The sequence below is a fragment of the Geotrypetes seraphini genome, chromosome 8, assembly GCF_902459505.1.
Source record: "Geotrypetes seraphini chromosome 8, aGeoSer1.1, whole genome shotgun sequence".
NCBI classification, from domain to species: domain Eukaryota; kingdom Metazoa; phylum Chordata; class Amphibia; order Gymnophiona; family Dermophiidae; genus Geotrypetes; species Geotrypetes seraphini.
The window spans coordinates 182,880,475-182,906,808 of record NC_047091.1 but is presented as its reverse complement, the minus strand read 5'-3'; the positions used below and the strand labels follow the sequence as shown (position 1 = coordinate 182,906,808).

Genomic DNA, 26,334 nt, shown 5'->3' with positions numbered 1-26,334 from the left:
TCTTCTAAAAACCTAAAATGTAATCTAACCTAATCTAATTGAGACTTCTTAATCACACTTTTCCAGTACAGGTTCAAGGTGATTTACAGGTTAACAGGTCCATGTCGCAACATAGAGAAGCAAGTGAATATTGTAATCATCACTCAAAGTCATATTACTTCATAAGGGGGAGAGGCTGGTCCTTTCATACTATAAATATTTATTCCTAAGGAGCTACATAAGACAACAACATCATAGTCTTTTAGTGGCTGGAAAAGAACGTGTTGTGAGGCCAGGACCACCAGCTCAAAGAATGGAAACATGTATTTGGACACACTCTTTGCCTTTTCTGTTTGCAATTATTACACGAGGCATGGATATGGTGATGGTGCCTTACCTGATTAACTGTGTATTGCTTTGATTCAGGGTTTTGAAAGTGAGGTACCGTTCCTTGGCAGACATACGGGGCTTGTAAAATCGCATCAATCCTTCAAAGTGCCTATAGGAGATCCCAGAAGGTCTCTAGAAAGAGAAAAGGAGTTAAAGTAGATATGAGATGCAAGCAGAAGCTAATGAACAAAAAACAAACAGACCAGAAAATTATGGACATAGAATATGAACTGTAATACGAGATTCATGTTCTCCATCTTTAACACACTGCTGAATAAAACTTGCTCTGATTTGCAGCATCCCCTTTAAATCTTTAATTCTTTTTATATAGTTTTCTTATGTATCACCTGCAAGCTATCAAAGCAGTGTACATTCAGGTATAATCACTGAAATAAGTCATTTTGGCAGACTGATCCCAGGATGCATTTTGCAGGGTCACGTGCCCTTTGAAAGATGAGGGTACACTGAGGAAGGAGCAAGTGGGCATCATTGCTGCATCTTTCAAGGTACAGGGGTCTGGGAGGTGCAGCTAGGCACTATAAATCAATTTTTGGGAGCAAGTGCTGCCGCTCAACACCAAGGACTGATGTAAAAATATGCTAGCTGCTTGTTTTAAATATTACCCTGTGTGTCGGTGCATAAGCTAATCACTGCTCATATGCTTACGGGAAGGGAGCGTTTGCAATGAACTACAGATTACTGACACTTTTTTTTTTTTAATTCTTTATTCATTTTCATAACTTCAATTGTGCAGACAAGATGATGCATTTACATAAAATATTAACATTACAGCACAATAAACTTAATAGAATAAAGCAAGACTTATTTCCCTCCCCACACACCACACACACTTTCCAATTAACCAACATCTCATAAAAATATCTGTAAACAACCTATGTATACCTCTTAATCAGTGCCAAAAACATACCCCATTCCCCCCTTCCCGGATGTGTATGTTTTCCTCATTCATATAAATAAATCAATCCTTACAATATTTAGTTAATGGTTCCCAAACTTCCATAAATTTTTTATAAATGTTTTTAACATTGCAGTAATTTGCACGCTCACTGAATACTGTGTCCCATGGGATATATATATATTTTTTTGAGGAAAGCTCATGGTATAAGCTGTGTAGTCAACCGCTCTATTGCATGGTTTTCTGCATCAAGCAGGTGAATACATGGGTAGGTTCCCACTTATGTAAACAAGACTCTGCCACATTTAGGATCCTCCAGTTATGCCAGGTCCATGGATGCATAAATGTTAGATGTAGGGTTACCAGATGTCCGGATTTCCCCGGACATGTCCTATTTTTGAGGACTGTGTTGGAAGTCCGGGCGGATTTTCAATTTAACAACTTTTGTCTGGGGAAACCAGATGCTAGTAATCCTACAGCAGTTCAACCTAACCAGAGTCCTGTTGCTTTTCCAGCCTCACCCCCACCCCACACACCAATCTGGAGTGATGGACTTGTCCCCGTCCCCACATAGGCTGCTAATTTTCATTCCCCGTTTTTGGCGGGTTACCTGCGGCTAAACGCGGTAGCCACGGGTAAACCGCCACCGTGTCATTCTCTAATACAGGCCTCCTTCACAAACAGAAGTGGACAGAGATTTTATATTTTAAAAAGGGGAAGTTTTACTAATAGGTGATTTAAACATGCCGGATGCTGATTGGGGTATCCCTATTGTGGGGTCTTCTAGAAGTAGGGAGAGCCTGAATTCTCTACAAGAAGAACTGTTCCAGTCATGCAGGATGGGGGTCATACTGGACTTAGTGCTTACAAATGGGGAAAGTGTTTCTGATGTTACAGTAAGGAATAAGAGGTTAGCTTTCATAAACTACAAACGATCACAGAAAGAGAAAGACAGGCAAAAATATCTGGAAAAGTTGAGAGGCTGGTCGTGTAGTCAGGAAAGCAAAGATGCAAATAGAAGAAAAAATAGCTGACATGATAAAGCACAGGGAGACTAGACATTTTTTTTAGATATATTAGCAATAGGAAGAAATGCAAAAGTGGCATTGTGAGACTCAATGGTGAAGGGGAGAAATATGTAGAAGCTGATAAAGAAAAGGCTGAATTGCATAACAAATATTTCTGTTCTGTGTCGTACAACTCTATTCCCTCTTCTGCTCTGGACACTTTTGCTCCCCTTTGTTCCCTGCTATTGTCAGGCACACTTAACCTTAGCCTTGGCTCACTCCCAGTATCCACTACTTAAGCTGCTGTGTCTGCTATGCCGAGTACCTTTGTCTTAGCGATCTACCGAGCCAATCAGCCTTCCTCTCCCTGACATCAATTCTGCAGTTGGAGAGGAAGTTCTGGCCAGTCAATTGCTGCCTGGCTGGGCAGGAACTTCCTCTCCGACGGCAGAATTGACTTCGGGGAGAGGAATGCTATTCAGCCCGACGCAGGGAAGCAGGGAGAGCTTGGGGCGGCGGTGGCTTTGGGGCCTGTTCCCTGATGGCAGCGGCTTGGGGAAGGGCAGGGAGAAAGAAAGAAAGGGGGCAGGCAGGGAGACAAAAGGAAAGAAGGGAAACAGAAAAAAGAAAGGGGGCATGAAAAGAGAAAAAAAGAAAGGGAGGTAGGGAGAAAGAAAGTGCAGGGAGAGAGGAAGAAAAAGTTGGGGGAGGGAATGCGGTCTGGAGGAGAGGAAGCATAAAGGATGAAAGAAGGGAAGAAAAATTGGATGCACAGTCAGAAGAAGAAAGTGCAACCAGAGACTCGTGAAATCACCAGACAACAAAGGTAGGAAAAATGATTTTATTTTAAATTTAGTGATCAAAATGTGTCTGAATTTATGTCTGCTGTCTATATTTTACACTATGGTCCCCTTTTACTAAACCGTAATAGTGTTTTTTAGCGCAGGGAGCCTATGAGCGTCGAGAGCAGCACTGGGCATTCAGCGCAGCTCCCTGCACTAAAACCTGCTATCGTGATTTAGTAAAAAGGGAGGGGGTATTTGTCTATTTTTGTATGGTTGTTACTGAGGTGACAGTGCAGAGTCATCTGTCTTGACCTCTTTGAAAAAACCCCGGAATAGGAATGGTAATTAACATTTTCTATGCGTACAGTGTGCTTTGTTTTTGTTTTTTTTATTTTATTGTTGGTAGATCATTTTGACTTGGTCATTTTAAAAGTAGCTCACAAGCCCAAAAAGTGTGGGCACCCCTGCTTTAAACCTGCTTTAATTCTGCTCTTACATTAGTCAAGTAAGACTACTACATCCAATTAACTAACTCCCTATCTTCCAAAGCCTGCCCTCTCTTTGCCATGCTGAACTCTCTCCTCAAAGCGCCCCCTCTCCCTAGACTATGGCTGAATACTTCCATGACAAGATTCACAATATTGCTCTTAAATTTGCAGCAAAGTCACATCTTTCTCCCCTTTCCACCATCCAATCTTGACCTTCCAGCTCCCACCATTCCTTCTTCCTTTGCCCAAACAACTCAGAAGGAGCCAGCACATTCTCCCTTCTCCTGACCCACCTCTCCTTGCCCAGTTCCACCCTTCAACTCCCACCGACTTTTCTTCCTTCTCTGAAACCACAGAGGAATAAACTGCGCAACTTATGTCCTCAACCAAGCCCACTACGTGCCTCTCTGACCCTATTCCACCTCTCTATTTGACTCCATCTCACACACTTATCTCTGCTGCCTGTCATATCCTCAGCGTATCCATTTTCACTGAAACTGTTCTTGATGCCTCCAAACATGGCGATTAAGCCACTTCTCAAAAAACCTTTGCTGGACTTCACCTGCCCCTCTGACTATCATCCTGTCTCCCTTCTTCCTGCCCAAACAACTTGAGTGTGCTGCCTTTACTTCCTTTCATCTTGACCGACTCTTTATTCTCTACAATCTGGCTTTTGTTCCCTACACTCAACAGACACAGCACTTGCCAAAGTCTGCAGTGACCTGTTCTAAGTGCCTTTACTCAATCCACATCCTTCTTGACCTTTCTGCTACATTTGATACTGTTAATCACGCTTACTCCTTGATATTCTGTCCTCGTTAAATTCCACAAATCTTTCCTCTCCTGCTTTGCCTCCTACCTTGGATCCTCCTCTGCTGCTATCTGTCTTACGATTTCTTCTCTTCTCTCACTACACCTCTTTCCCTCAGTGCCCTGATCTCTTCCCATGATTTCCAATATCACCTACTGTATATATTGATGATTGGATCTACCTCTCTACATCCGATATTGATATTTCACTTAAAATCCAAGAAAAAGTCTCAGCCTGTTTGGTTGCCTTTACTGCCTGAATGTCTTTCCACCACCTGAAACTAAACATGTCCAAGATTGAGCTGCTCCTCTTTCCTCCTAAACCCTCCGCTCCTCTCCTTCCATTCTCCCTCTCTGTAAATAATACTGTTATCATTCCTGTCTTTTCTGCTTGTAACCCTGGAGTCGTCTTCGACACCAATCTCTCATTTGCTAAGCGCATCCAACAGACTGCTAAAGCCTATCACTTCTATCTCTACAACATCACCAAAATTTACCCTTTCCTCTCTGAGCACACTATCTAAGAACATAAGAAGTTGCCTCCGCTGGGGCAGACCAGAGGTCCATCCTGCCCAGCGGTCCGCTTCCGCGGCGGCCCATCAGGCCCATTGCCTGAACAGTAGTCTCTGACTAATTTTGTAATTTACCTCTAATCCTGTCCCTATAACCTTACCTCTACTCCTATCTGTACCCCTCAATCCCTTTGTCCTCTAGGTACCTGTCCAGATCTTCTTTGAAGCCCTGTAGCGTACTTCTGCCTATCACATCCTCCGGCAGCGTGTTCCATGTATCCACCACCCTCTGGGTGAAAAAGAACTTCCTGGCGTTTGTTCTAAACCTTTCCCCTTTCAATTTCTCCGAGTGCCCCCTTGTACCTGTGGTTCCCCTTAGTTTGAAAAATCTGTCCCTATCCACTTTTTCTATGCCCTTCATGATCTTGAAGGTTTCTATCATGTCTCCCCTGAGTCGTCGCTTTTCCAGGGAGAAAAGCCCCAGCTTTTTCAGTCTGTCAGTATATGAGAGGTCCCCCATACCTTTTATTAGCTTAGTTGCTCTTCTCTGGACTCTCAAGTACCGCCATGTCTTTCTTGAGGTATGGCAACCAGTACTGGACACAGTACTCCAGGTGCGGGCGCACCATTGCACGATACAGTGGCAGGATGATTTCCTTCATCCTGGTTGTGATACCTTTCTTAATGATACCCAACATTTTGTTCGCTTTCCTTGAGACTGTGGCGCACTGCGCCGACGCCTTCAATGTTGTGTCCACCATCACTCCCAGGTCTCTTTCAAGGTTGCTCACCCCTAGCGGTGATCCCCCCATCTTGTAAGTGAACATTGGGTTCTTTTTCCCAATATGCATGACCTTGCATTTCCCTATGTTGAAGCTCATTTGCCACCTTTTGGCCCACTCTTCCAGCGTTGTCAGATCTTTTTGGAGGTCTTCGCAGTCCTCCATGGTTATGACCCTGCTGTATAATTTAGTGTCATCCGCAAATTTAATAACCTCACATTTTGTTCCCGCCTCCAGGTCGTTAATAAATATATTGAACAGGAGCGGTCCCAGCACCGACCCCTGTGGAACTCCGCTCGTGACCCTTTGCCAATCTGAGTAATGGCCCTTTACTCCAACCCTCTGTTTCCTGTCCGCCAGCCAGTTTTTGATCCATCGGTGGACCTCCCCTTGCACCCCGTGGTTCCATAGCTTCCTTAGCAGTCTTTCATGTGGTACCTTGTCGAAGGCTTTTTGGAATTCAAGGTAAATGATGTCTATGGATTCCCCTCTATCCACCTGGCTGTTCACCCCCTCAAAGAAGTATAATAAGTTTGTGAGGCATGACCTGCCCTTGCAGAAGCCATGTTGGCTCGACTTTAGCTGCCCATTGTTTTCGATGTGTTCCCAAATGCTGTCTTTAATCAGCGCTTCCATCATCTTTCCAGGGACCGACGTCAAGCTCACCGGCCTGTAGTTTCCTGGGTCTCCCCTTGATCCTTTCTTGAAGATGGGCGTGACATTTGCTATTTTCCAGTCCTCTGGGATCTCTCCAGTTTTTAGGGATAGGTTGCATATTTGTCGAAGTGGCTCAGCTATTTCGTTCCTTAGTTCCTTGAGTACCCTTGGGTGAATGCCGTCCGGACCTGGCGATTTGTCGCACTTTAGCCTGTCTATCTGCCTGAGGACATCCATCTTGCTCACCTCTAGTTGGACCAGATTTTCATCCTGATCTCCTTTTCCGATCTCCTCGGGTTCCGGAATGTTGGTTGTGTCCTCCATTGTGAAAACTGACGTGAAGAACTCATTTAACCTGTCCGCTATCTCCTTTTCCTCTTTTACCACTCCCTTTCTGTCTCCATCATCCAAGGGTTCTACTTCCTCCCTAGCTGGTTGCTTCCCCTTGACATACCTGAAGAATGATTTGAAGTTTGTTGCTTCCCCTGCCAGTCTTTCTTCATATTCTCTTTATGCTTTCCTAACCACTCGGTGACACTCCTTTTGGTGTCTTTTATGCTCCTTTTGGTTGTCTTCTGTCTGGTCCTTTTTCCATTGTTTGAATGATGCCTTCTTATCGCTTATTGCCTTTTTCACTGCATTTGTTATCCACACTGGGTTTTTTGTTCTATTTTTCTTGCACCCTTTCCTGAACTTGGGGACGCACAGGTTCTGTGCTTCGTGCACCGTGCCCTTGAGTAGGATCCAGGCCTTTTCTACAGACTCTAACTTCCTTGTTGTATCGATGAGTTTCTTTCTCACCATTTTCCTCATGGCATCATAATTCCCTTTTTTGAAATTGAGTGCTGTTGTTGTGGTTCTTTTCACCTTTGATGGTCCAATTTCTAGCCTGTACTGGATCGTGTTGTGATCGCTGTTTCTTAGTGGGGCTAGTACCGCCACCTCCTTAGCGGGTCCCCCTAGTCCGTTGAAGATTAGGTCAAGAGTGGCATCTCCCCGTGTTGGTTCTGTGACCAGTTGTTCCATGAAACAGTCCCTCGTGACTTCCATGAATTTGGTCTCCCTCGTACAGCTTGAGTGCCCGATGCTCCAGTCTATTCCCGGGTAGTTGAAGTTCCCCATCACCACCACGCTTCCGCTTTTGCATAACTGCCTCAGTTCGGCTTCCAGGTCCTGGTCGATTTCTTCCAATTGTCCATGTGGGCGATAGTACAGACCCAATTTTATGTCTGTTCCTGCTCCTCCTGGTAGTTTAACCCATAATGATTCCAAGTCGTCCGCCCTTACTTGTCCACACCCTTATAACATCACACTTAAGACTACTGCAATTTACTTCTAACCGCCTCTCCCCCTGTAATCTGTAAAACTCTGCTGCATGACTTATCTTCTGACAACCTTGTTACATTTACTGCACCCCTCTCCTCAAATCACTTCATTAACTCCCTATCCGCCTTCACATCCAGTTCAAACTCCTTATTACTAACCTACAAGTGTATTCTTTCTGCAGTCCCTCAATATCTCTCCTCTTTTGTCTCACCTTACAAGCCTCCTTGAGAACTCCATCCCTAAGATAAGTTGCTTTTATCTGTATCCTGCTTCTCCACTGCCAGTTCTAGACTTCATTCCTTTCATCTCACTGCCCTGTATGCCTGGAATAAATTACTTGAATCTGTGTGTCATGCCCCTTCTTCTTCAAAAGTAGGCTGTGAACCCACCTTTTTGATATAGCCTTAACTCTTAACTCTACTTTTCACTGCCCTGTGCTCACCACCTTAGCCAGCAGTTTAATCATCCGCTGATGATTGTAACCTTTACCCTGCCTGTCTTGATTGATTAGATTGTAAGCTCATTCAAGCAGGAATAGTCTCCTTTGTGACTCTGTACAGTGCTGCGTACATCTGGTAGTACTCTAGTAGTAGTAGTAGTAATTTGGGTGTCCAGATGCTGGTATAGAACTAGGCTCTTAAATGGAGGTGCCCAGTTGCATATAACAGAAAAAGCTCCATGAGTGAATTCTACTTGTTGGTAGTCCATAGGGCAGAGGATAGGTAACCTGGAGATGGGATCTAGTCTTACCAGCACATATTACATGTGCAAAAAAAAAATAAATGCACACGTCTATTTTATCCACAGGTCTGGTTAGGCATGTATACTGAAGCAAAAACAATGTGGGAGCATGGAGCTGCAGGGCAGGCTTAGGTGCACTGCTGGAGCAGTATGTAAGGGGGTCTCTGGAGTGGGGATAGCAGGAGGACCTGCACATCAGACAGCAATGTACTAGCAAGCCTATGTGGAAAGGTCCAGTAATATGTGCAACATCAACTAAACAAGATACTATGGAGATGAAATGTGAACAGTACTAATATGCTGACAAGTTTTTGGGTTTTTTTCTCTCCTTCTCTTCCTATATTTTAAGTTCTTGTAAACCGTGCCGAGCTCCACAACATCCGTGGAGATGATGCGGTTTATAAACTTAAGGTTTAGTTTAGTTTGCTGCATTGCTTGATACACAACTAAAAATGTAAACAGTACCTTTTTGCTAGCCAGGAGACGGTAGGTGTGTTGTATTGCTGTGCGTTTGTGTAGCAGCAGAGACTTGAATTTCTTTTTCTCAATGTCATTGAATGTGTCAAACACCACAGCTAGGAGCTGGAAGAGAGAAGCAGGGAAAGACAACAGAGCATCAACTATGTCTCTAAAGGAGGGGGGGGGGGGAAACAGCAGAGCACATAAGCTCTGAGGAAAATGGGACATATGTTCTCAAATATGGACAATGCCATCCATGGAGTTCTGATGCAGATGCGGCCCATATGTGAGAACATATGTCCTACTGTCCTTAAATAATGCTCACTACAGATGAGTAAGTATGCTCTTTCCAAGGACAAACAGGATATAATGTACTCACATGTGGGAACCCCTAGCTGCTAGACTTATTGAAAACAATGATCAATAGGGACTTGCAGTGGTAAGGCCAACCAAAGTCAATAACTAATGATATTAAAAAAATCTCCCGTTGTGAAGGTGAAGCCTGGAACAAATATGAACAGGCCTAGAAGGGTGGCATTGAATTCTAGACTCCAAACAAATTCTGCAGAACTGTTTGACCAAACCAGCTGTCATATCGGGTATTTTGCTCAAGGCAGTGAGATGAATGTGTGGCCTGAAGACCACTTTCCAAATCAATGGAGGCTGACCTAAGGTGGATTATCAACAGAGTCATGGCTTGGACATCGTGAGCTACGATATGACCCTCTAGAATCAGCCCAGCCCGAGCATAAGTAAATGAAATGCAAACTGCTAGCCAACTGGACAAATTGCAAGTACCAACGGCTGCCCTCATTTTATTTATGTAAAAAAAAATAAAAAGTAGATTGCACTGTCTATGGACTTTAGTCCACTCCAAACAGAAGGCCAAGGCTTGCTTGTAGTCAGAGGTGTACAGTGCACTTTTGCAAGGGCTGGCATGAGGTTTTGGGAAAATGATGGCGTTTCATCTTAACCAGTCAATTGTATGTGCATGTGGAGATCTACTCTATACAATGAAACTTGGTAAAAGGCCTGAAAACTCACTGACCCTACAAGTTGAAGTTACCACCACAAAAAAAACAAGACCTTTCAGGTAACATAGTAAATGACAACAGATAAAGACCTGAACAGTCCCCATCCAGTCTGCTCTTAAGTTATACCCATTAAAATAAAATACATGATTAGATTAACTTATCTCTTCTTTGCTATTTCTGGGCCGTAGACTATAAAGTCTGGTATTGTCCTAGGTTCCAAATGCTGAAGTTGCCATCCAAGCTCACTCCAGCCTATCCAACCATCCCGTTGTTTGCAGGATATCTACCGTGAAGTTTGGCCAGTAACATCTTCATGTTCCATATTAGTAGAGTTCCCATTGATGCCCACCCCAGTCCATCCTACACCGAATCACCATATATGGAACACAGACCATGCAGGTCTGTCCAATACCAGCCTTAGTTCTTTAATTTACAGCCTTCGTTTTCTAATTAGAGATCCTCTATTTTTATCCCATACTTTTTTGAATTCCATCACCGTTTTCCTCTTTACTTCCCTCAAGAGGGCATTCCAGGCATCTACCACCCTCTCAGTGTAGAAGAATTTCCCAACATTGCTCTCCTAGGACTTCTTCCCTGCAACTTCAAATTATGCCCTCTAGTTTTACCATTTTTTCTTCTCAGCTAGGTAAGGATGACATTAAGGTCCCATGACACAGGGACAGGTTTGATGGGGGGACTTTGTTAGAAGCAAACTTTGCATAAAAATAACTATAGGCTCTACAGAGATGAGCTTACTTTCTACATGATGATGGTAAACACTAGTTGCACTGAGGTGAACCCTTACAGAGTTGGTTTCTAAGCCAGATTCAGAGACGTGTAGATGATACTCAAAAACAGTTTTTATGTAGGACAAGAAACGAATATACAGGGCTCTGCTCTCACACCAGGCAACAAAATCTCCCGCTGCTTGAAAGTATAACATTTCTTAGTGGAATATTTCCTGGAAGCAATCAGGACACTGGAAACACCCTCAGGCAGTTAAAGGGATGCAAAATTAAGAACATAAGAATTGTCACATTGAGAGTCCCAGTATTCTGTTTCCAACAGTGGCCAACCCAAGTCCCAATTCTACGCTTTTAAAATCCAGGCTGTGAGATCCAAGGACTGACTGGAGGCTGATATGCAGATGAGATTCCTCGTTTACATGATGAGTTTAAACACACTGTCTCCCAGGTTCTTCCAAGCACAACTTCAGAAGAAAAGGGAACCAGATCTGCCTAGGTCAACAAGGTGTGATGAGGATCATGGTTCCCCCGTATTGCTTAAGTTTCAGCGGAGTTTTCCCTATTAGGCAGATTGAAGGATATATATACAGAAGGCCCTCCCCCAACTGAGGAGGAAGGCATACAATGTTAGCCTTCCGTTTTACTGGAGTCTGGAGCAGAACTGAGAAATTGTGTTGTCAAGATGAATAGCAAACAGAGGGAGTGTCCCACACTTGAAGATCTTGTGGGCAAAGCCCATAAAGAGAGACTGCTCATGTGCTTGCATTACCCTACTCTGTCTGCCAGACTGTTATCTGTTAACCACCAGGCATAGGCTCTGAGCACCATTACTAGGAGCCCACTGCAAAATCCAGACTGCCTCCTGACACAAGGTGTAGGATCCTGTACATCTCCCTCCCCTCCCTTGTTGAGTACATGGTAACTTGATGTCTGTTTGGATCAAACAATTTGGTTCAAAAGCTGATCTCTGAAAGTCTTTAAAGCATTCTATACTGCCCACAGCTCCAGGAGATTGATGTGAAGTTGAATCTCCCGAGCAGACCAGTACCCCTGGGTATGAAACCCACAGGGAACTCTGTGAATGTCATATTGGGTCACACCAGAATAGTCTGTAGTGTCACCACAGAAAATGCATCAATACCCTTGAAGCCTCAATGCCGCACAGAGCCGAGCTAGGATGCGCCCTAGGTCCTCTTGTAATATGACCCAAAGCTGCTCCTCAAGGGAAGGCATCAGTAAAGGCAGGGAAGGTGCCAGTAGGGAGACAGCCTGTAAAGATGTACGAGCCGAATCAGAGGCAGATCCTAGCTTTAAGGAGATTAGTTCATTGGCACCACTTCCATGGAGGGGAAGTCTTCATGGTGCAGACACTTCTTGGGTATCACCTAAGTTCCTGACACCATGCTTCAAAGAAGATGCCAATGCTTCTTCACCTTCACTCAATGTCCAGCATTGGGGTCCCTCTGTCCTGATGAGGACAGTGCTGAATCCTTGAGTCCTCCATGTTGGACCCAATGAAACCTGGTCCAAGAGGGTCCAAAGTTGAGGCAGGGGGAGACCTCCTAGATGCATCTCCAGAAGTCATAGGGATCAATACTGATGTCAAAGGACCAGACTTTGGCATGCCAAAAAGTTTCTCATGCAGGGCCTTCAGACTTTTTTATTCTCTTCTGCATTTGAGCACAAAGAGAGCAACAAGATGATTTATGTCACGGCTCAAACAGGTTAGGCACATGTCATGTAGGTTAATCACAGACATGGTCCTAGTGCAGTCTGTACACCACTTGAACCTCCCAGGAAAGTTTAAAGAACATAATGGGAAAGATAGCCGCAGTGAAATCAAAACAGCTCAATCATCAAATTTTAATCATCAAGACCTGGCCAGGAGCTCAGGCCTAAGGAGGCCATGAGCCACGGGAAAAAAGAAAAAAAAAAAAGAAGAAAATTAAAAGGGCCCAAAATATCTAAAAAATAAAATAAGAGGACAAGGAGAATCAAAGAAATGGTCCTGCACGTTTTACAAAATGGAGCAAAAGAATTTCATGAGTCAAAAGAGCAAAATGTCTACACCGCTCAGTGGATGAAAAAGAACTAAGGGTCCTGTGAGAGTCAGGTGGATAGGAAGGCATGTGCACATGAATGGTAGGGTCTTGCCAAAGGTTTCTAGAAGCTGAACAAATAGTGGGCAGAGTCCATACTGGGGATCCATGGATGACATCACCCACATGCGAGCACATTATACCCAGCTCGTCCTTGGACAGTTTGGATATACAAAAAACTTACCAAGTTCATTATGAAGTAGAGTTCAATGGAGAGGTACACAATAAAGAAAATACAAGACCATGGATTCCGAGAGTAGGATGGCATCATCACATCAGGGTAACTACCAACAGAAAGTGGTCCATACACAGTGAGACCATATGCATGTTAGACATATCCATATACACAGCACAAACTTCAACTTCAAAACACCACAGAATGTGAAATTTGTAACAAAATACTTTAATTTTGACCCTGCAGTTTCCTCCCCATTTTTTTGCACTTTATGCTGAGGGGATCTGGCATCATGAGCCTTCATTCACAGCTAGCTAGGAAATTTTTCCCTCTATTTTAACCCCCTAACATGCATCGTCTAGTCGCAGCAGTGACAGTCCTAACACGGGGCCCATGGACCAGGGCACCTTCTGGACAGGGTTATCAGATGGTCATGGAAGACAGACTGAGCCAGTTTTGTTTTTCTTCCATTACTTTGAAAGCCAGAATGGCTTAGTCTGTCCTCCATGACCTGGTGACTCTACTTCTGGAACCCTAAAGTCATGAGTTCTGCATCCAGCCACTCTCAGGCATGCAGCACATTATCTTTCCCTGCACCTTCACCTCCACCGGTATTCACATCTGCTGCGTGTGTTTTTGTGTGTGTAGGTGCCAGTAAGAATGGGCACCTGTGTACAATCCTGTCACCAGCTCCACCTAGTCTCCACCCCTGGGAATGGCTACACATATAGCACATAAAGTACACGGTCAAGTCACATTATGACCACCTGCTAATAACCAGAATAACTGGCTTTGTCAGCATGGATGGTAGCCAGGCGCCATGGGAGTGACTCAATAAGATGCTGGGTTGTTGCTAGAGGTATCTGGAGCCATGTAGACCAGTGGTTTCCAACCCTGTCCTGGAGGACCCCCAGGCCAGTCGGGTTTTCAGGATAGCCCTAATGAATATGCATAGAGCAGATTTGCATGCCTGGTACCTCCATTATATGCAGATCTCTTTCATGCATATTCATTAGGGTTATCCTGAAAACTCGACTGGCCTGAGGGTCCTCCAGGACAGGGTTGGGAACCACTGATGTAGACAGCAGTGCATCCCACCAGTTGCCAATGTGTGTGTGATGGTAGATCCAGTTGAACACGTCGATCGAGATGATCCTAAATGTACATGATTGGGTTAAGGTCTGGAGAATTTAGAGGCCAAGGAACTAGCTGGAAGTCTTGGTCATGCTCTTGTGAACCACTTGCGAACAATTCTGGTGGTATGACATTGTCCCGTTGATAGATCACAACAGCCACACAGAAGACATGTATAGGTGTATTTGATTGGAAAGGTACCCATATCATTTGAGACTGCCTTCCAAAGGTACAAGAGACCCAGATTATACCAAGAAAACCTTCCCCAGACCAAAAGGCTGCCGCCACCAGTTTATGTACATCCAGCAATGGTTGCTGGGCATTTGTCCTTGGGAAGTTTTGCGCCTGACACAATGTCCATCCATTCGATGTAGCTCAAAATATGATTCATCGAAGGCAATCTTCTGCCACTTGGTGCAAGTCCAATGTCAGTACAGTACTCTTATGCAAACTGCAGCCATTTTTTTGCGATGAATCCTCGTAAGCATGTATGCAGTCGCCAACTATCTGCTCCAGAGCCCCATTCGCAACAGGATTCACTGCACAGTCATTTTGGACACACATTTGGAAGCCCCCTGGTTCGTTTGGATGGTGAATTGCTCCATGGTAGCATGCTGATTGGCCCACACCAACCTGCGGTCCACATACAGTCCAGTACACTTTAACCACAGAAGCCTGTGAACAGTTCACAAACTCCGCTGTTTCTGAAATGCTGCCGCCCTTGGCCAGGTAGCTGATGATCATGCCTTTTTCAATGTCTGCTATATTGGTAACTTGCTGACATCCCATCTTATAAACCCATGACGTCTGGTGTGACAAGTGCATTCATTCATTGGCTATGCGTCCCTGATGTCAAAGGTAGGCAGTAGTCACAATGTGACTCAACCATGTATATGATATGACTGTGCTCAGACAAACCTCTGCACAATTTAATAAGCACCCGCTTGAAAGCATAGATATCATATTACACCATACATTTTCTTCTATCCCACAAGTTTCAACAAGGATTCAATGTGGTTTACAACAAGATAGCTAATCAGTGGGCATGATTCTATAAAATTGGGTTCCCAAAATTCTGATCGGTGTCCAACTTATAGAATAATGCCAGGAGTCACTTTTGTGGTACCGGCCAGGGTTGGCCAGGCTCGACTATTTTTTTCCTTCTTTTATTTTTAGGATTTTTCTTTAGGGTTCTTTGATATTGAAGTTTTCCCTTCTGTTGTGCTTTTTACACATCTATAACATTGAATTTATTGTATTATCTTTTCCCTCTTCCTTCTCTTTATATAGGTAAATGTAAATATTTATTTCAAAGATACTATAGTTAGATTGTGAGTCCGTTAGAACAGAGGGAAATCCAAAGTACCTGATTAGGTTTTGGGCCATTACTTAATTGTTTTGTAAACCACTTCGAATCCTTTGGGAGATTTAGGGCTAGATTCACTAAGCAAACCGATCGTGTACCAATCGGTTTGCAAGCCCTTTGTGACCCGATTTCCCTCCGACCCGATTTTGATCCGTGCATGCAAATGAAGGGAAATGGCATGCAAAGCAGGAAGGACGCGAATCACTAATTTTTTCCTGACATACCGACTGGCTGGCCAATCAAAAAAAAGTGATGGGTGAGGACCAGTCGCTTGTATAAAAAACTGCTCTCTGCCCCATCAAAAGCGCCCTGCTCTCTGCCGCCTCTCCTTCACAGAACAGCACCGGAGGATAGCCCTTACCCTGCTCTTGCCGCCCTGACTCTCCTGCTCTCTGCCACCCTTCCCCGCAGTGCGAGCCTGTGGTTTTAACCCGTGGGTTTATTTATTTATTTTTTTAATTCTTTATTCATTTTATCTCTTAAAACAAGTGTATACATCATTTGAATTTCTTATCATTTTAACCTTAATACATAAGAATTGATCTCTTCCTTTCACCCCTTCCACATTATATCAAATCAAATATATCAAAGAAGAAATCTTAACCAAAGAACCAAAATTTATCCAACTTCAGAACTCCCTCCCCCCACCCTTCATCTGCATTTATACTTGTATCGGAAAACTGGTATTCATTCATTGCAAAATTTTGTCAATGGCCCTCAGATCTCTTTAAATTTATTATAATTTCCTTTTTGTAACGCAATTGTTCTTTACATTTTATAAACTTGACATAACGAGTTCCACCAGAAACAATAATTGAGTCTACTCCAATTCTTCCAATTAGATGTGATATGTTGTATGGCAACCCCTGTCATAATCAATAAAAGCTGATTATTTTTTGATGAAATTTGGCTCCGTGTTCTCATTGACATACCAAACAGAATTGTATCATAAGATAGAGCCACAGGATTCTCCAATAAACAGTTTATTTGTCCCCAAATTGATTTCCAAAAGGTTAAAATAAAGGGACAGTAGAATAATAAATGATCTAGAGTAGAGGTCTGCACGGGAATGGGGATCGCGGGAATCCCGTGGGAATCCCCCCTAACCCACAGGACTCCCACGGGGACCCCTTCTGGCCCAAGGGACTCCCACGGGGACCCCCTTCTAGCCAATGGGACTCCCACGGGGATGGAAGGCTTTGAAGCAGGGTTCGGCCATATAATATAATGGACATGTCAGCCTTAGTAAAAGAGGGAATTTATAAGTTAATTACCTGAACAGAAAACAAAAAAAGGGTTCCACCAAAGAGATTCCACAAGGAAAACAGCAGCGCAAACACAAAAGAAACTGTGGAATTGATGATCCTGTCAGAAGTAATTGCTGCTTTTTATGGGAATAGGCGGGGATGGAGGTAATTCCTTGCGGGGATGGGCGGGGACAGAGAGGATCCTGGCGGGGACGGGTGGGATTTCTGTCCCCACGCAACTCTCTAATCTAGAGTCCCAACTTCGAAACCACAGGTTTAAAGCGGGCTGCATTGCGAGGAAGGGCGGCAGAGAGCAGAAGAATCAATAATTATGCCTGCTTTTAAAAAAAGTAAGCTGTGGCTCTTCATGGCAGGGACTCGCCAGGGCAGTGAACTTGAGTGCCGCTACAGTCTGCAAGGGGAAGAGGTGCTACCGCCGGGGAACGCAGGAAAGGCGGGGCCAGTAAAAAAAAAGTTTTTAAACCCCCCCCCCAGCAAAAATGGACAGCAAACGCTTGCGCAGACCATCTACAGGCAAAGTAGATGGTCTGCGCATGTGTCGGGATCGCTACATAGCGATCCATGTAGTCGGATGGGGGCGTGCCTCCGATCACCCCATTTGAATATTCTCTCTTCGTGAATTGGTTGGCCTGCCACGGGTCGGCCACGGATAGGCAGGTTAGTGAATCTAGCCCTTAGTGGTATACAAGACATTAAAATTAAGATTAAACATTAAATTAAACTTAATTGTTAAATTAGGCCAATTGGCATTAAGTACCAGGAAGGAGAAATTAGGTCCTTACCTGCTTTTTTTTTGTTTTATAAATATTTATTCATTTTCTTATGTTACAACAAGTGTATCAAATAAACTCATTAGAAACTTGAATATACACACTTGATTAACTCACATATTAGCATCAAATTTAACATTTCTTTAGAAAATTAGTATCCTTACCTGCTAATTTCCTTTTAGTCCCTCTAGACTGGCACAGAAACGGATGGGTTTATGCTCTTCTGCCAGCAGGTGGAGACTTGAGACACTAATTTTTGACTACAGTACAAGAGGGCTGTGCAGTCCCTCTTACAATCAGTTTTTATGAATAGCCAAGCAGAAATCAACTAAGCTGAACAAGACCATAAAGCTCCAGTCACATGGAGAAGACCAAGGAACAGTCCCAAATCGGAACAGGGGACACTATTGGATACTGATTAGAACAAGAACCTTTCAGAACGCCCCACAGTTCACCAGCTAAACCAAATGTCGCTGCTCTTTTAATTGTGAAAATACTGAACAAAATGACCGAGCAGGATCTGTGCCGGTCTGCATGAACTAAAAGAAAGAAAATTAGCAGGTAATGACCTAATTTCGCCTTCTTTAGCATCCCTCCAGACCAACACAGAAATGGATTGGACGTACCAAGGCAGTACCCATCATGGGTGGGACTCCCGAAGGGCCTCCACAAGAACACACTCATCGAACACCGTGTCCCGATGCGCCTGAACATCCACACGGTACTGTCGAACAAAGGAATGGAAAGAAGACCAAATCGCACCTTTACAGGTATCCACCGGAGGTACAAGAGAAGATTCAACCCAAAAAGCTGCTTGATATCGAGTGGAATGAGCTCTGAGAAATTCCAGAACAGGCTTCTTTTGGAGAAGATACACCAAAGCGATGGCCTTCTTGATCCAGTGCGCAATGGTAGCCTTGGAAACACTATCCCTATTACGAGAACCCACTAAGAGGACAAAAAGACGATCTGATTTACAGAACTCCTGGGTTCGCTGAACATAAGTACAAAGGACCCTATGGACTTCCAACTTGCGCAACTGCCTCTGCTCCAATGAGCCCTCCTGAACATAAGCAGTGCCTCTGCAGGGTCAGACCAGAGGTTCATCACGCTAAGCAGTCCACTCACGCGGCGGCCCATCAGGTCCAGGACCTGTATAGTAATCCTCTATCTATACCCTTCTATCCCCTTTTCCTTCAGGAAATTATCTAATCCCTTCTTGAACCCCAAAACCGTACTCTGTCCTATCACACCCTCTGGAAACGCATTCCAGGTGTCCACCACCCTTTGCGTGAAGAAGAACTTCCTAGCATTGGTTCTGAATCTGTCCCCTCTTAATTTTTCCGAATGCCCTCTCATTCTTGTAGTTTTCAAATGTTTGAAGAATCTGTCTCTCTCCACTTTCTCCATGCCCTTCATGATCTTGTAAGTCTCTATCATGTCCCCTCTAAGTCTCCGCTTCTCCAGGGAAAAGAGTCCCAATTTCTCTAATCTTTCAGCATAAGAAAGGTTTTCCATATCTTTTATCAATCGTGTCGCTCTTTTCTGAACCCTCTCGAGTATCGGGTGACCAATATCGGACACAGTACTCCAGATGCGGGCGCACCATCGCCTGATACAATGGCAGGATAACTTCTTTCGTTCTGGTTGTAATACCTTTCTTAATAGAACCCAGCATTCTATTCGCCTTCTTAGAGGCCGCTGCGCACTGTGCCGACGGCTTCAATGTGTTGTCCACTATTACCCCCCCAGTCCTTTTCTTGGGTACTTACACCCATTACCAGCCCTCCCATCGTATAGCTGTACTTCGGGTTTCTGTTTCCTACATGCAAGACTTTACATTTCTCTACATTAAACTTCATCTGCCATCTCGTTGCCCACTCTCCTAGTTTGTAAATCTTTGCAGTCCTCTTTAGTCCTAACTCCACTAAATAGTTTGGTGTTGTCTGGCAAATTTTATTACTTCGCACTTTGTCCCTGTTTCTAGATCATTTATAAATACATTGAAGAGCAGGGGTTCGAGTACCGACCCCTGCGGAACACCACTCGTGACCCTCCTCCAGTCCGAGTAGTGGCCCTTCACTCCTACCCTTTGCTTTCTACCCGCCAACCAATTTTTGATCCATCTGTGTTCGCCTCCTTCCAAATACTCAAGGTCTGAATCAGCTTATCCAACTCCTCCCCAAAGAGAAAGGAGCCCCCAAAGGGAAACTTTCTGAGCTTAGCCTTAGACACCACATCTGCCGAACAACCCCGAGCCACAGGCTGTCACATCTAGAGCCATGGACTTGACTGAGGCACCCAACAGATCATACATGGCATCAGAGAGAAAAGAAGCTCCCAGCTCAATCTTAAGAACTTCCTGATCCACGAAGGATCAGTCAGCCACATTGCGGTCAAGAACTCTTGCAAACCACCGGAAATAAGACCAGGTCACCAAACTGCCACAATTCGCCTTCTGGACAGCCACATCAAAATTTCGTTTAAGTAGAGCTTCCATCTTACGGTCCTGAGGATCTCTCAGGACCGAGCTGCCTTTCACCGGCACAGTATGTCTGCGCGCAATAGCCAAGACACCGCAGGATACTGAATGGTATCTCTATCTGTATCTGGAATGGGGTAGAGTCTGGCCACGGACCACGTCAATCAAAAAAGTGCAGCCGGAACATTCCACGGAGCATGCACTACATCCCAAATATCCTGATGCATAGGGAAAGAGCAGGATGCTGACTGGATCCCTCTAAGAAGAGGGTCCACCACCACGAGAGGGTCCTTAGCTGCCTCTTCAAAGTGTAAAACTGAAGACACCTGAAGAATGAGCTCCTGCAACTCTTTCTGAGGAAAAATGCGCACAATGTATGTGTCCTCGCCAACTGGTGCCTTAGGAAAAAAAAATCTCTATCCAAAACCTCAGACCCCCTAATTGATCTGGAAAAATCCTCCCCAAGATCAAAGTCCTCATCCGGAGGAAACATATCAGCCAGAAAAGAAGCCTCATCCCAAGACACTCTCAACCGCTTGGATGATGGCCGAGGGAGCCAGATAGAGGCAATCTCAACAGGAGACTGAATGGGGTTGCTGTGGAAGGGAAAGATCCCCCAGAAGACCCCCAGAACCAAAGCAGGCCTCCAGCCTCTTGTAAAAAAGCCTTGCACATGGCTAACATAAAACCAGGGCTCAACAACCCCGGCGGCAATGTAGAAATCATAGCTTGAGCAGAAGACACATTTAAGACCTGTTCCTAATTCTCTAAGACAGGAGGAAGGTTGCCTGAGGCAGTGGGCAAAATGGACGTGTTTCCTGCCAAAACTGAAGGAAGCACCGTCACTAAATTGTCACCTGAAAACAAACGCGGCACCAAAGCCAAACTCGATCCCGCCGTTACAGAAACACTGCTAGCAGCCCCAGCAACGAGAGAATCCCCAGCCACCCTGGTGGTCCGCAATCCCAAATCTGCCAGACCACTGGCCACCAAGTAACCCCAGCGTGGGCAGCAGGAGAGACCCGAACTAGAGAATGACATGGGGAAAACATTTGTCCTCATCCCCGTCACCATGAGCTCGGCCCCATCACTGCCCTGTCCCCACAAACCTAGAGAGAAGAAGATTTTTCTTTAAGTAGAAGGAGTTAACCAAAGTGGATGGGCGACACATTGACGAAATGGGTTGGGAACTGGCTTGGAGGTAGGCTTCAGAGGGTAGTGGTGAACGGCACCCCCCTCCGAAATGATGGAGGTAATCAGTGGAGTGCCGCAGGGCTCGGTCCTGGGCCCGAAACTATTCAACATCTTTATAAGAGACTTTGCAGAAGGGCTGCGAGGTAAAATAACATTATTCGCCGATGACGCCAAACTTAGCAATGTAGTGGGTAAAAGCACAACAGACATAAATTCAATGTCCGACAACATGATGCACGACCTACTCCTACTGGAGCGCTGGTCTAGGTCCTGGCAACTCAGCTTCAATGCCAAAAAATGCAAAGTCATGCACCTGGGCAGCCAAAATCCATGCAAGACTTACACCCTTAATGGCGAGATCCTAACAAGAACTGAAGCAGAACGAGACTTAGGGGTGATCGTCAGTGAGAACATGAAGACTGCCAATCAAGTGGAGCAAGCTTCATCCAAGGCAAGGCAAATCATAGGTTGCATACGCAGGAGTTTCATCAGCCGTAAGCCTGAAGTCATTATGCCATTGTATAGATCCATGGTGAGGCCCCACCTGGAATACTGTGTGCAATTCTGGAGGCCGAATTACCGTAAGGACGTGCTGAGACTGGAGTCAGTCCAGAGAATGGCCACCCGGATGGTCTCGGGACTCAAGGATCTCCCGTACGAAGAAAGGCTGGATAAATTACAGCTATACTCGCTCGAGGAGCGCAGAGAGAGGGGTGACATGATCGAGACATTCAAACATCTCACGGGCCGTATCGAGATGGAAGAAGATATCTTCTTCTTCAAGGGTCCAGCGGCAACAAGGGGGCATCCGTGGAAAATTAGGGGCGGAAAACTGCATGGGGACACCAGGAAATTCTTTTTCACTGAAAGGGTGGTTGATCGCTGGAATAATCTTCCACTTCAGGTGATTGAGGCCAGCAGCGTGCCTGATTTTAAGGCCAAATGGGATAGACACATGGGATCTATTCACAGAGAAAGGTAGGGGAAGGTCATTGGGGTGGGCAGACTAGATGGGCCGTGGCCCTTATCTGCCGTCTATTTCTATGTTTCTATGGATTGGGGGAGCTGGGGAGGTGGGTGGGGAGGTAAGGAGAAAAGGCATGGGAGATTGATAGGGAAGAGTAAAAATGAGAGTATGATACCTAGTAATAGCGAGACAAATATTCTTAATCTAGCTTCTTTACCCCACTCTCTCTTCCCCATTTCCCAGTGTCTTCTCCACTCCCTCTCTTCCCCAGTTCCCTTCAGGCTGCTTTAGCGTCTTCTGCTCTCCACTCCCCCCCATTCTCTAACCTGGACGTCACCAGTGTCTCCTGCTGACGAGCGGTGTGTGTGTGTGAAGGGGAGCCTGACATGCTAACACTAGAAGCTAGGTCCTCTTCAAGGCGGCCGGAACATTTTGTGCACCCACCAGCCGCATCCACAGCTCAGCGCCCACATAAAACACACTTGTTCTAATTTTTGGAGGCGCTCATACTTAATGTAAGGGCTGCAAGACAGAGACAGCAAACTACAGACCAGTGAGTCTCATGTCTATAGTGTGTAAACTCATGGAAACACTGATCAAACAGAATCTTGACACAATCCTAGACGAAGAAAAACTGCGTGATCCACACCAACACGGGTTCACCCAGGGCAGATCCTGCCAATCTAATCTGATTAGCTTTTTTGACTGGGTTACTAGACAACTGGACGCCAGAGAGTCACTGCACGTGGTATATTTGGACTTCAGTAAAGCATTTGATAGCGTCCCTCATCGAAGATTACTGAACAAGCTGAAATCGATAGGATTAGGAGACACTCTAACTACATGGGTTGGGGATTGGCTGAGCGGTAGACTTCAGAAGGTGGTGGTGAACGGTACCCCATCCGAAGCATCGGACGTGATCAGTGGAGTGACGCAGGGCTCGGTCCTGGGCCCGATTCTATTTAACTTATTCATAAGAGATATGACGCAAGGACTTAGAGGAAGGGTATCACTGTTCGCCGACGACGCCAAACTTTGCAACATAGTAGGCAAAAGCTTATTACCTGATAATATGACACACGACCTACTGTTGCTGGAACAATGGTCAACTACTTGGCAGCTAGGCTTCAATGCTAAAAAATGCAAGATAATGCATCTGGGTAAGAGAAACCCGCGTAGAACTTATGTACTAAATGGTGAGACCTTGGTTAGGACCACGGTGGAACGCGACCTAGGGGTGATCATTAGTGAGGACATGAAGGTTGCCAATAAAGTGGAGAAGGCTTCCTCCAGGGCAAGACAAATGATGGGGTGTATCCGCAGAGGTTTCGTCAGCAGGAGACCTGAAGTTATGATGCCGTTGTACAGAGCCATGGTGAGGCCTCACTTGGAGTACTGTGTTCAGTTTTGGAGACCACACTACCGAAAGGACGTGCTGAGGATCGAGTCGGTTCAGCGAACGGCCACCAGGATGGTCTTAGGGCTCAAGGATCTCACGTATGAAGAAAGATTTAAAAAATTGCGGCTGTACTCACTTGAGGAAAGAAGAGAACGGGGAGATATGATTGAAACATATAAGTACATCACGGGACACATCGAGTCAGAAGATGATATCTTCTGGCTCATGGGACCCTCGACCACCAGAGGGCATCCGCTGAAAATCAGGGGAGGGAAGTTTCATGGCGACTCCAGGAAGTACTTCTTCACCGAAAGAGTGGTGGATCGTTGGAACAGACTCCCACTCCAGGTGATAAAGGCCAGCAGCGTGACGGATTTTAAGAGAAAATGGGATACTCACGTGGGATCTTTAAGGGAGTAAATTCAGGGGGGGGGATACTTGGAATGGGCAGACTTGGTGGGCTATAGCCCTTTTCTGCTGCTTTTTTCTATGTTTCTAATGTGCCAAAAACTCACGTACAACAACACCGTACAAAAACGGTAGCCTCAGGACCAGTTTATGCTCCGTCTATTTCTTGTGTCTTTTTTTTTTTTTTTTTTGAAGCTTCACCCAGCTCACCAACTGTATCATTAGACCCACATGGCACTTTAAATTGTAGTCAGTGCCAGTATTGGTGGCAAAGAGTACAGTTGGGGAGGGACTCAACCCTTTCAAGTGTGGCACCCCTGAGGTCGGTAGGAGCCCTAAGAGGGTCCCCCTCAAGCTCTAGCCGGACAGCAAAAGGAACCAGAAAAATTCCCTAACCAGATCCAACAGGCCCAAAACAGACTGCACAATCTTACCTCTCCACCTCCTGGAGACTGAGAAAAAACGATGGTAATAGGGACTGTAGAGTCCACTTGTAGTGTAGCCAAAGCTTAGTGTCTCAGTCTCCACCTGCTGGCAGGGGAGTGTAAACCCATCTGTTTCTGTGCCAGTCTGGAGGAATAGCCCTTTAGTATTAATTGGCACTTATTTGGATTGCACACACCATGGCACTTAAAAGCTGTAGCGCACAACTACAAAGGGGGGGTGTCTTGCAACTGCATGTAATAATCAACTTGTATCCCGCTAGTTATTATTTTATAACCTCTTATCAGGTTTCCTCTCAGCTGTCTTCAGAAAGCTAGAGTCCTAACCTTTGAGATGTTCTTCATATAGATACCATATAGCAGTGTACAGTATTAATCACGTGAGCACCTGGCAGCATTTTCTTAGATTCTTTTAAGCAACTTCCACTGGAGCAGCACAGATGACATAAGAACTTAAAAACCAATACAAAATTAATGAAACCAAAATACGATAAACCAGACACCGGTATGTAAGTGGGATGCATGACATCAGCTAATACTCTTGCCAACAGGGCCACTCCTAGGGGATCTAGGGATGTGCAGAACTATTACCCAGCTGTAAAAACAACCTACAAGTTTAAGACTTAAATCTTAGGCAAAACGACTTCTCAGTAAAAACTGAGGAGTATTAAGCAGAGATCTCTTAATGGGGAGACATTTAAAAACCTGTAAAAAATTATTGGACAGTTTGACATGGTGCACCACAATTGCCTCTCCAATCTTGTATTCTGTCAGCATTTTTATGTTATTCTATTTTTTGTTATTCTTCTATTTTTGTTTTACATAGTAAATGACAGCAGAGACCAGAATGGTTCATCCAGTCCGCCCAACACTCACACTGTGAGATTTGCAGGGAGTCAGCAAGATGAATATTTAAAGTGAGAACCAGCAATTGGGGTAAGAGACTGAAAAGAAAAACATGCACAATTACCGTGGTATCCAATACACTCTCTGATTCAGGCAAAGTGATAGGGAATCAGAAGTTTAGATAGGTAGGGAGGAACATCAGCAATATGGATTTTGAATCCAAGTAGAATTGTATAGGTAATATGAAATGTGACAGGTAACAGTGGGCAGCCTTGAGAAGGGGAGTAATTTACAATGGACAGTAATTAGTTTGATGGCAGAAATTTGGTTGATTTGAAGACACACATACATTTCTCTCACTCTACAGCCTTGTCAACATTTACTGATTTCACAGCATGAGAATGTAAATTGACATTGAAATTAATCATCTCTGGGCAACTCAAAGCTAAGAATAAAGACAAACTATTTTGCCGGCTTTTTCTAGCCCTCAGTTTCAATAATCTCTCAGTGTATCATAAAAACTTTCTTTAGTGAAATGGTATCGCCTCTCTCTCGTTACAGTGGTACCATGCAGTCTGCTTTTTCTATCGCTCAGGGCTACCTCCTGCTCTATTCCATCTAGCAGGGAGTGACACAGGATATCAGTACAGGCTTTGCTAGATACGGACTTAATATTGTTTTCAGAACTTAGTATAGTCTACGTGGGAAAGACAGGATACTGGACAAATGAAATAAGGGTTCACAGTCATAAGTGTGCCGGACAAACAGGCGCCGAAAAATTGGAGTGGACAATTGAGCACAAGACAGTAGCGCGCTGCACAAAAACCTTATTTTAAAGGGCTCCGACGGGGGTGTGTGTGGGGGAACTCCCCCCCAGTTTACTAAATACTGTTTGCGCTGCTGTTGGGGGTGGTTCTGGGGGTTTTGATCGATGAAGTGGTGAGGATGTTTGAGGAGTATGGTGGGTCTGGAATATCTGGATGTGAAGCAATGATATGAACACCCCTGACGCAGCGATTTGATGCGAAACGGAGGGTTCCCCATTGGGTGTAAGGACTGCCTGGCCGGGATTTGGATGCCATTAGCAGCTAAGTTATTTTTTCTTGCTTTTGCTATAGATGTTATGAGCTGGACTATTCTGCCTTTTGTTA

The 26,334-nt window shown here is 44.8% G+C and overlaps 1 protein-coding gene across 4 annotated transcripts in view; it reads right to left on the bottom strand.

The window, feature by feature from the left end:
• Nucleotides 1-26,334, bottom strand: part of TPCN1 (two pore segment channel 1) — a 182,301-nt gene that overhangs the window by 74,950 nt on the left and 81,017 nt on the right. For all 4 annotated transcript variants that reach the window (XR_004540412.1, XM_033955855.1, XM_033955854.1 and 1 more), the window contains 3 exons: nucleotides 12,916-13,015; nucleotides 8,859-8,975; nucleotides 377-501 (listed from right to left, as the gene is read on the bottom strand). Coding sequence is in view for 3 of the 4 variants with exons in the window: in XM_033955855.1 (XP_033811746.1) it covers nucleotides 377-501; nucleotides 8,859-8,975; nucleotides 12,916-13,015 (342 nt within the window). In the remaining variant the exon portion in view is untranslated. The remainder of the gene's footprint in view (nucleotides 1-376; nucleotides 502-8,858; nucleotides 8,976-12,915; nucleotides 13,016-26,334) is intronic.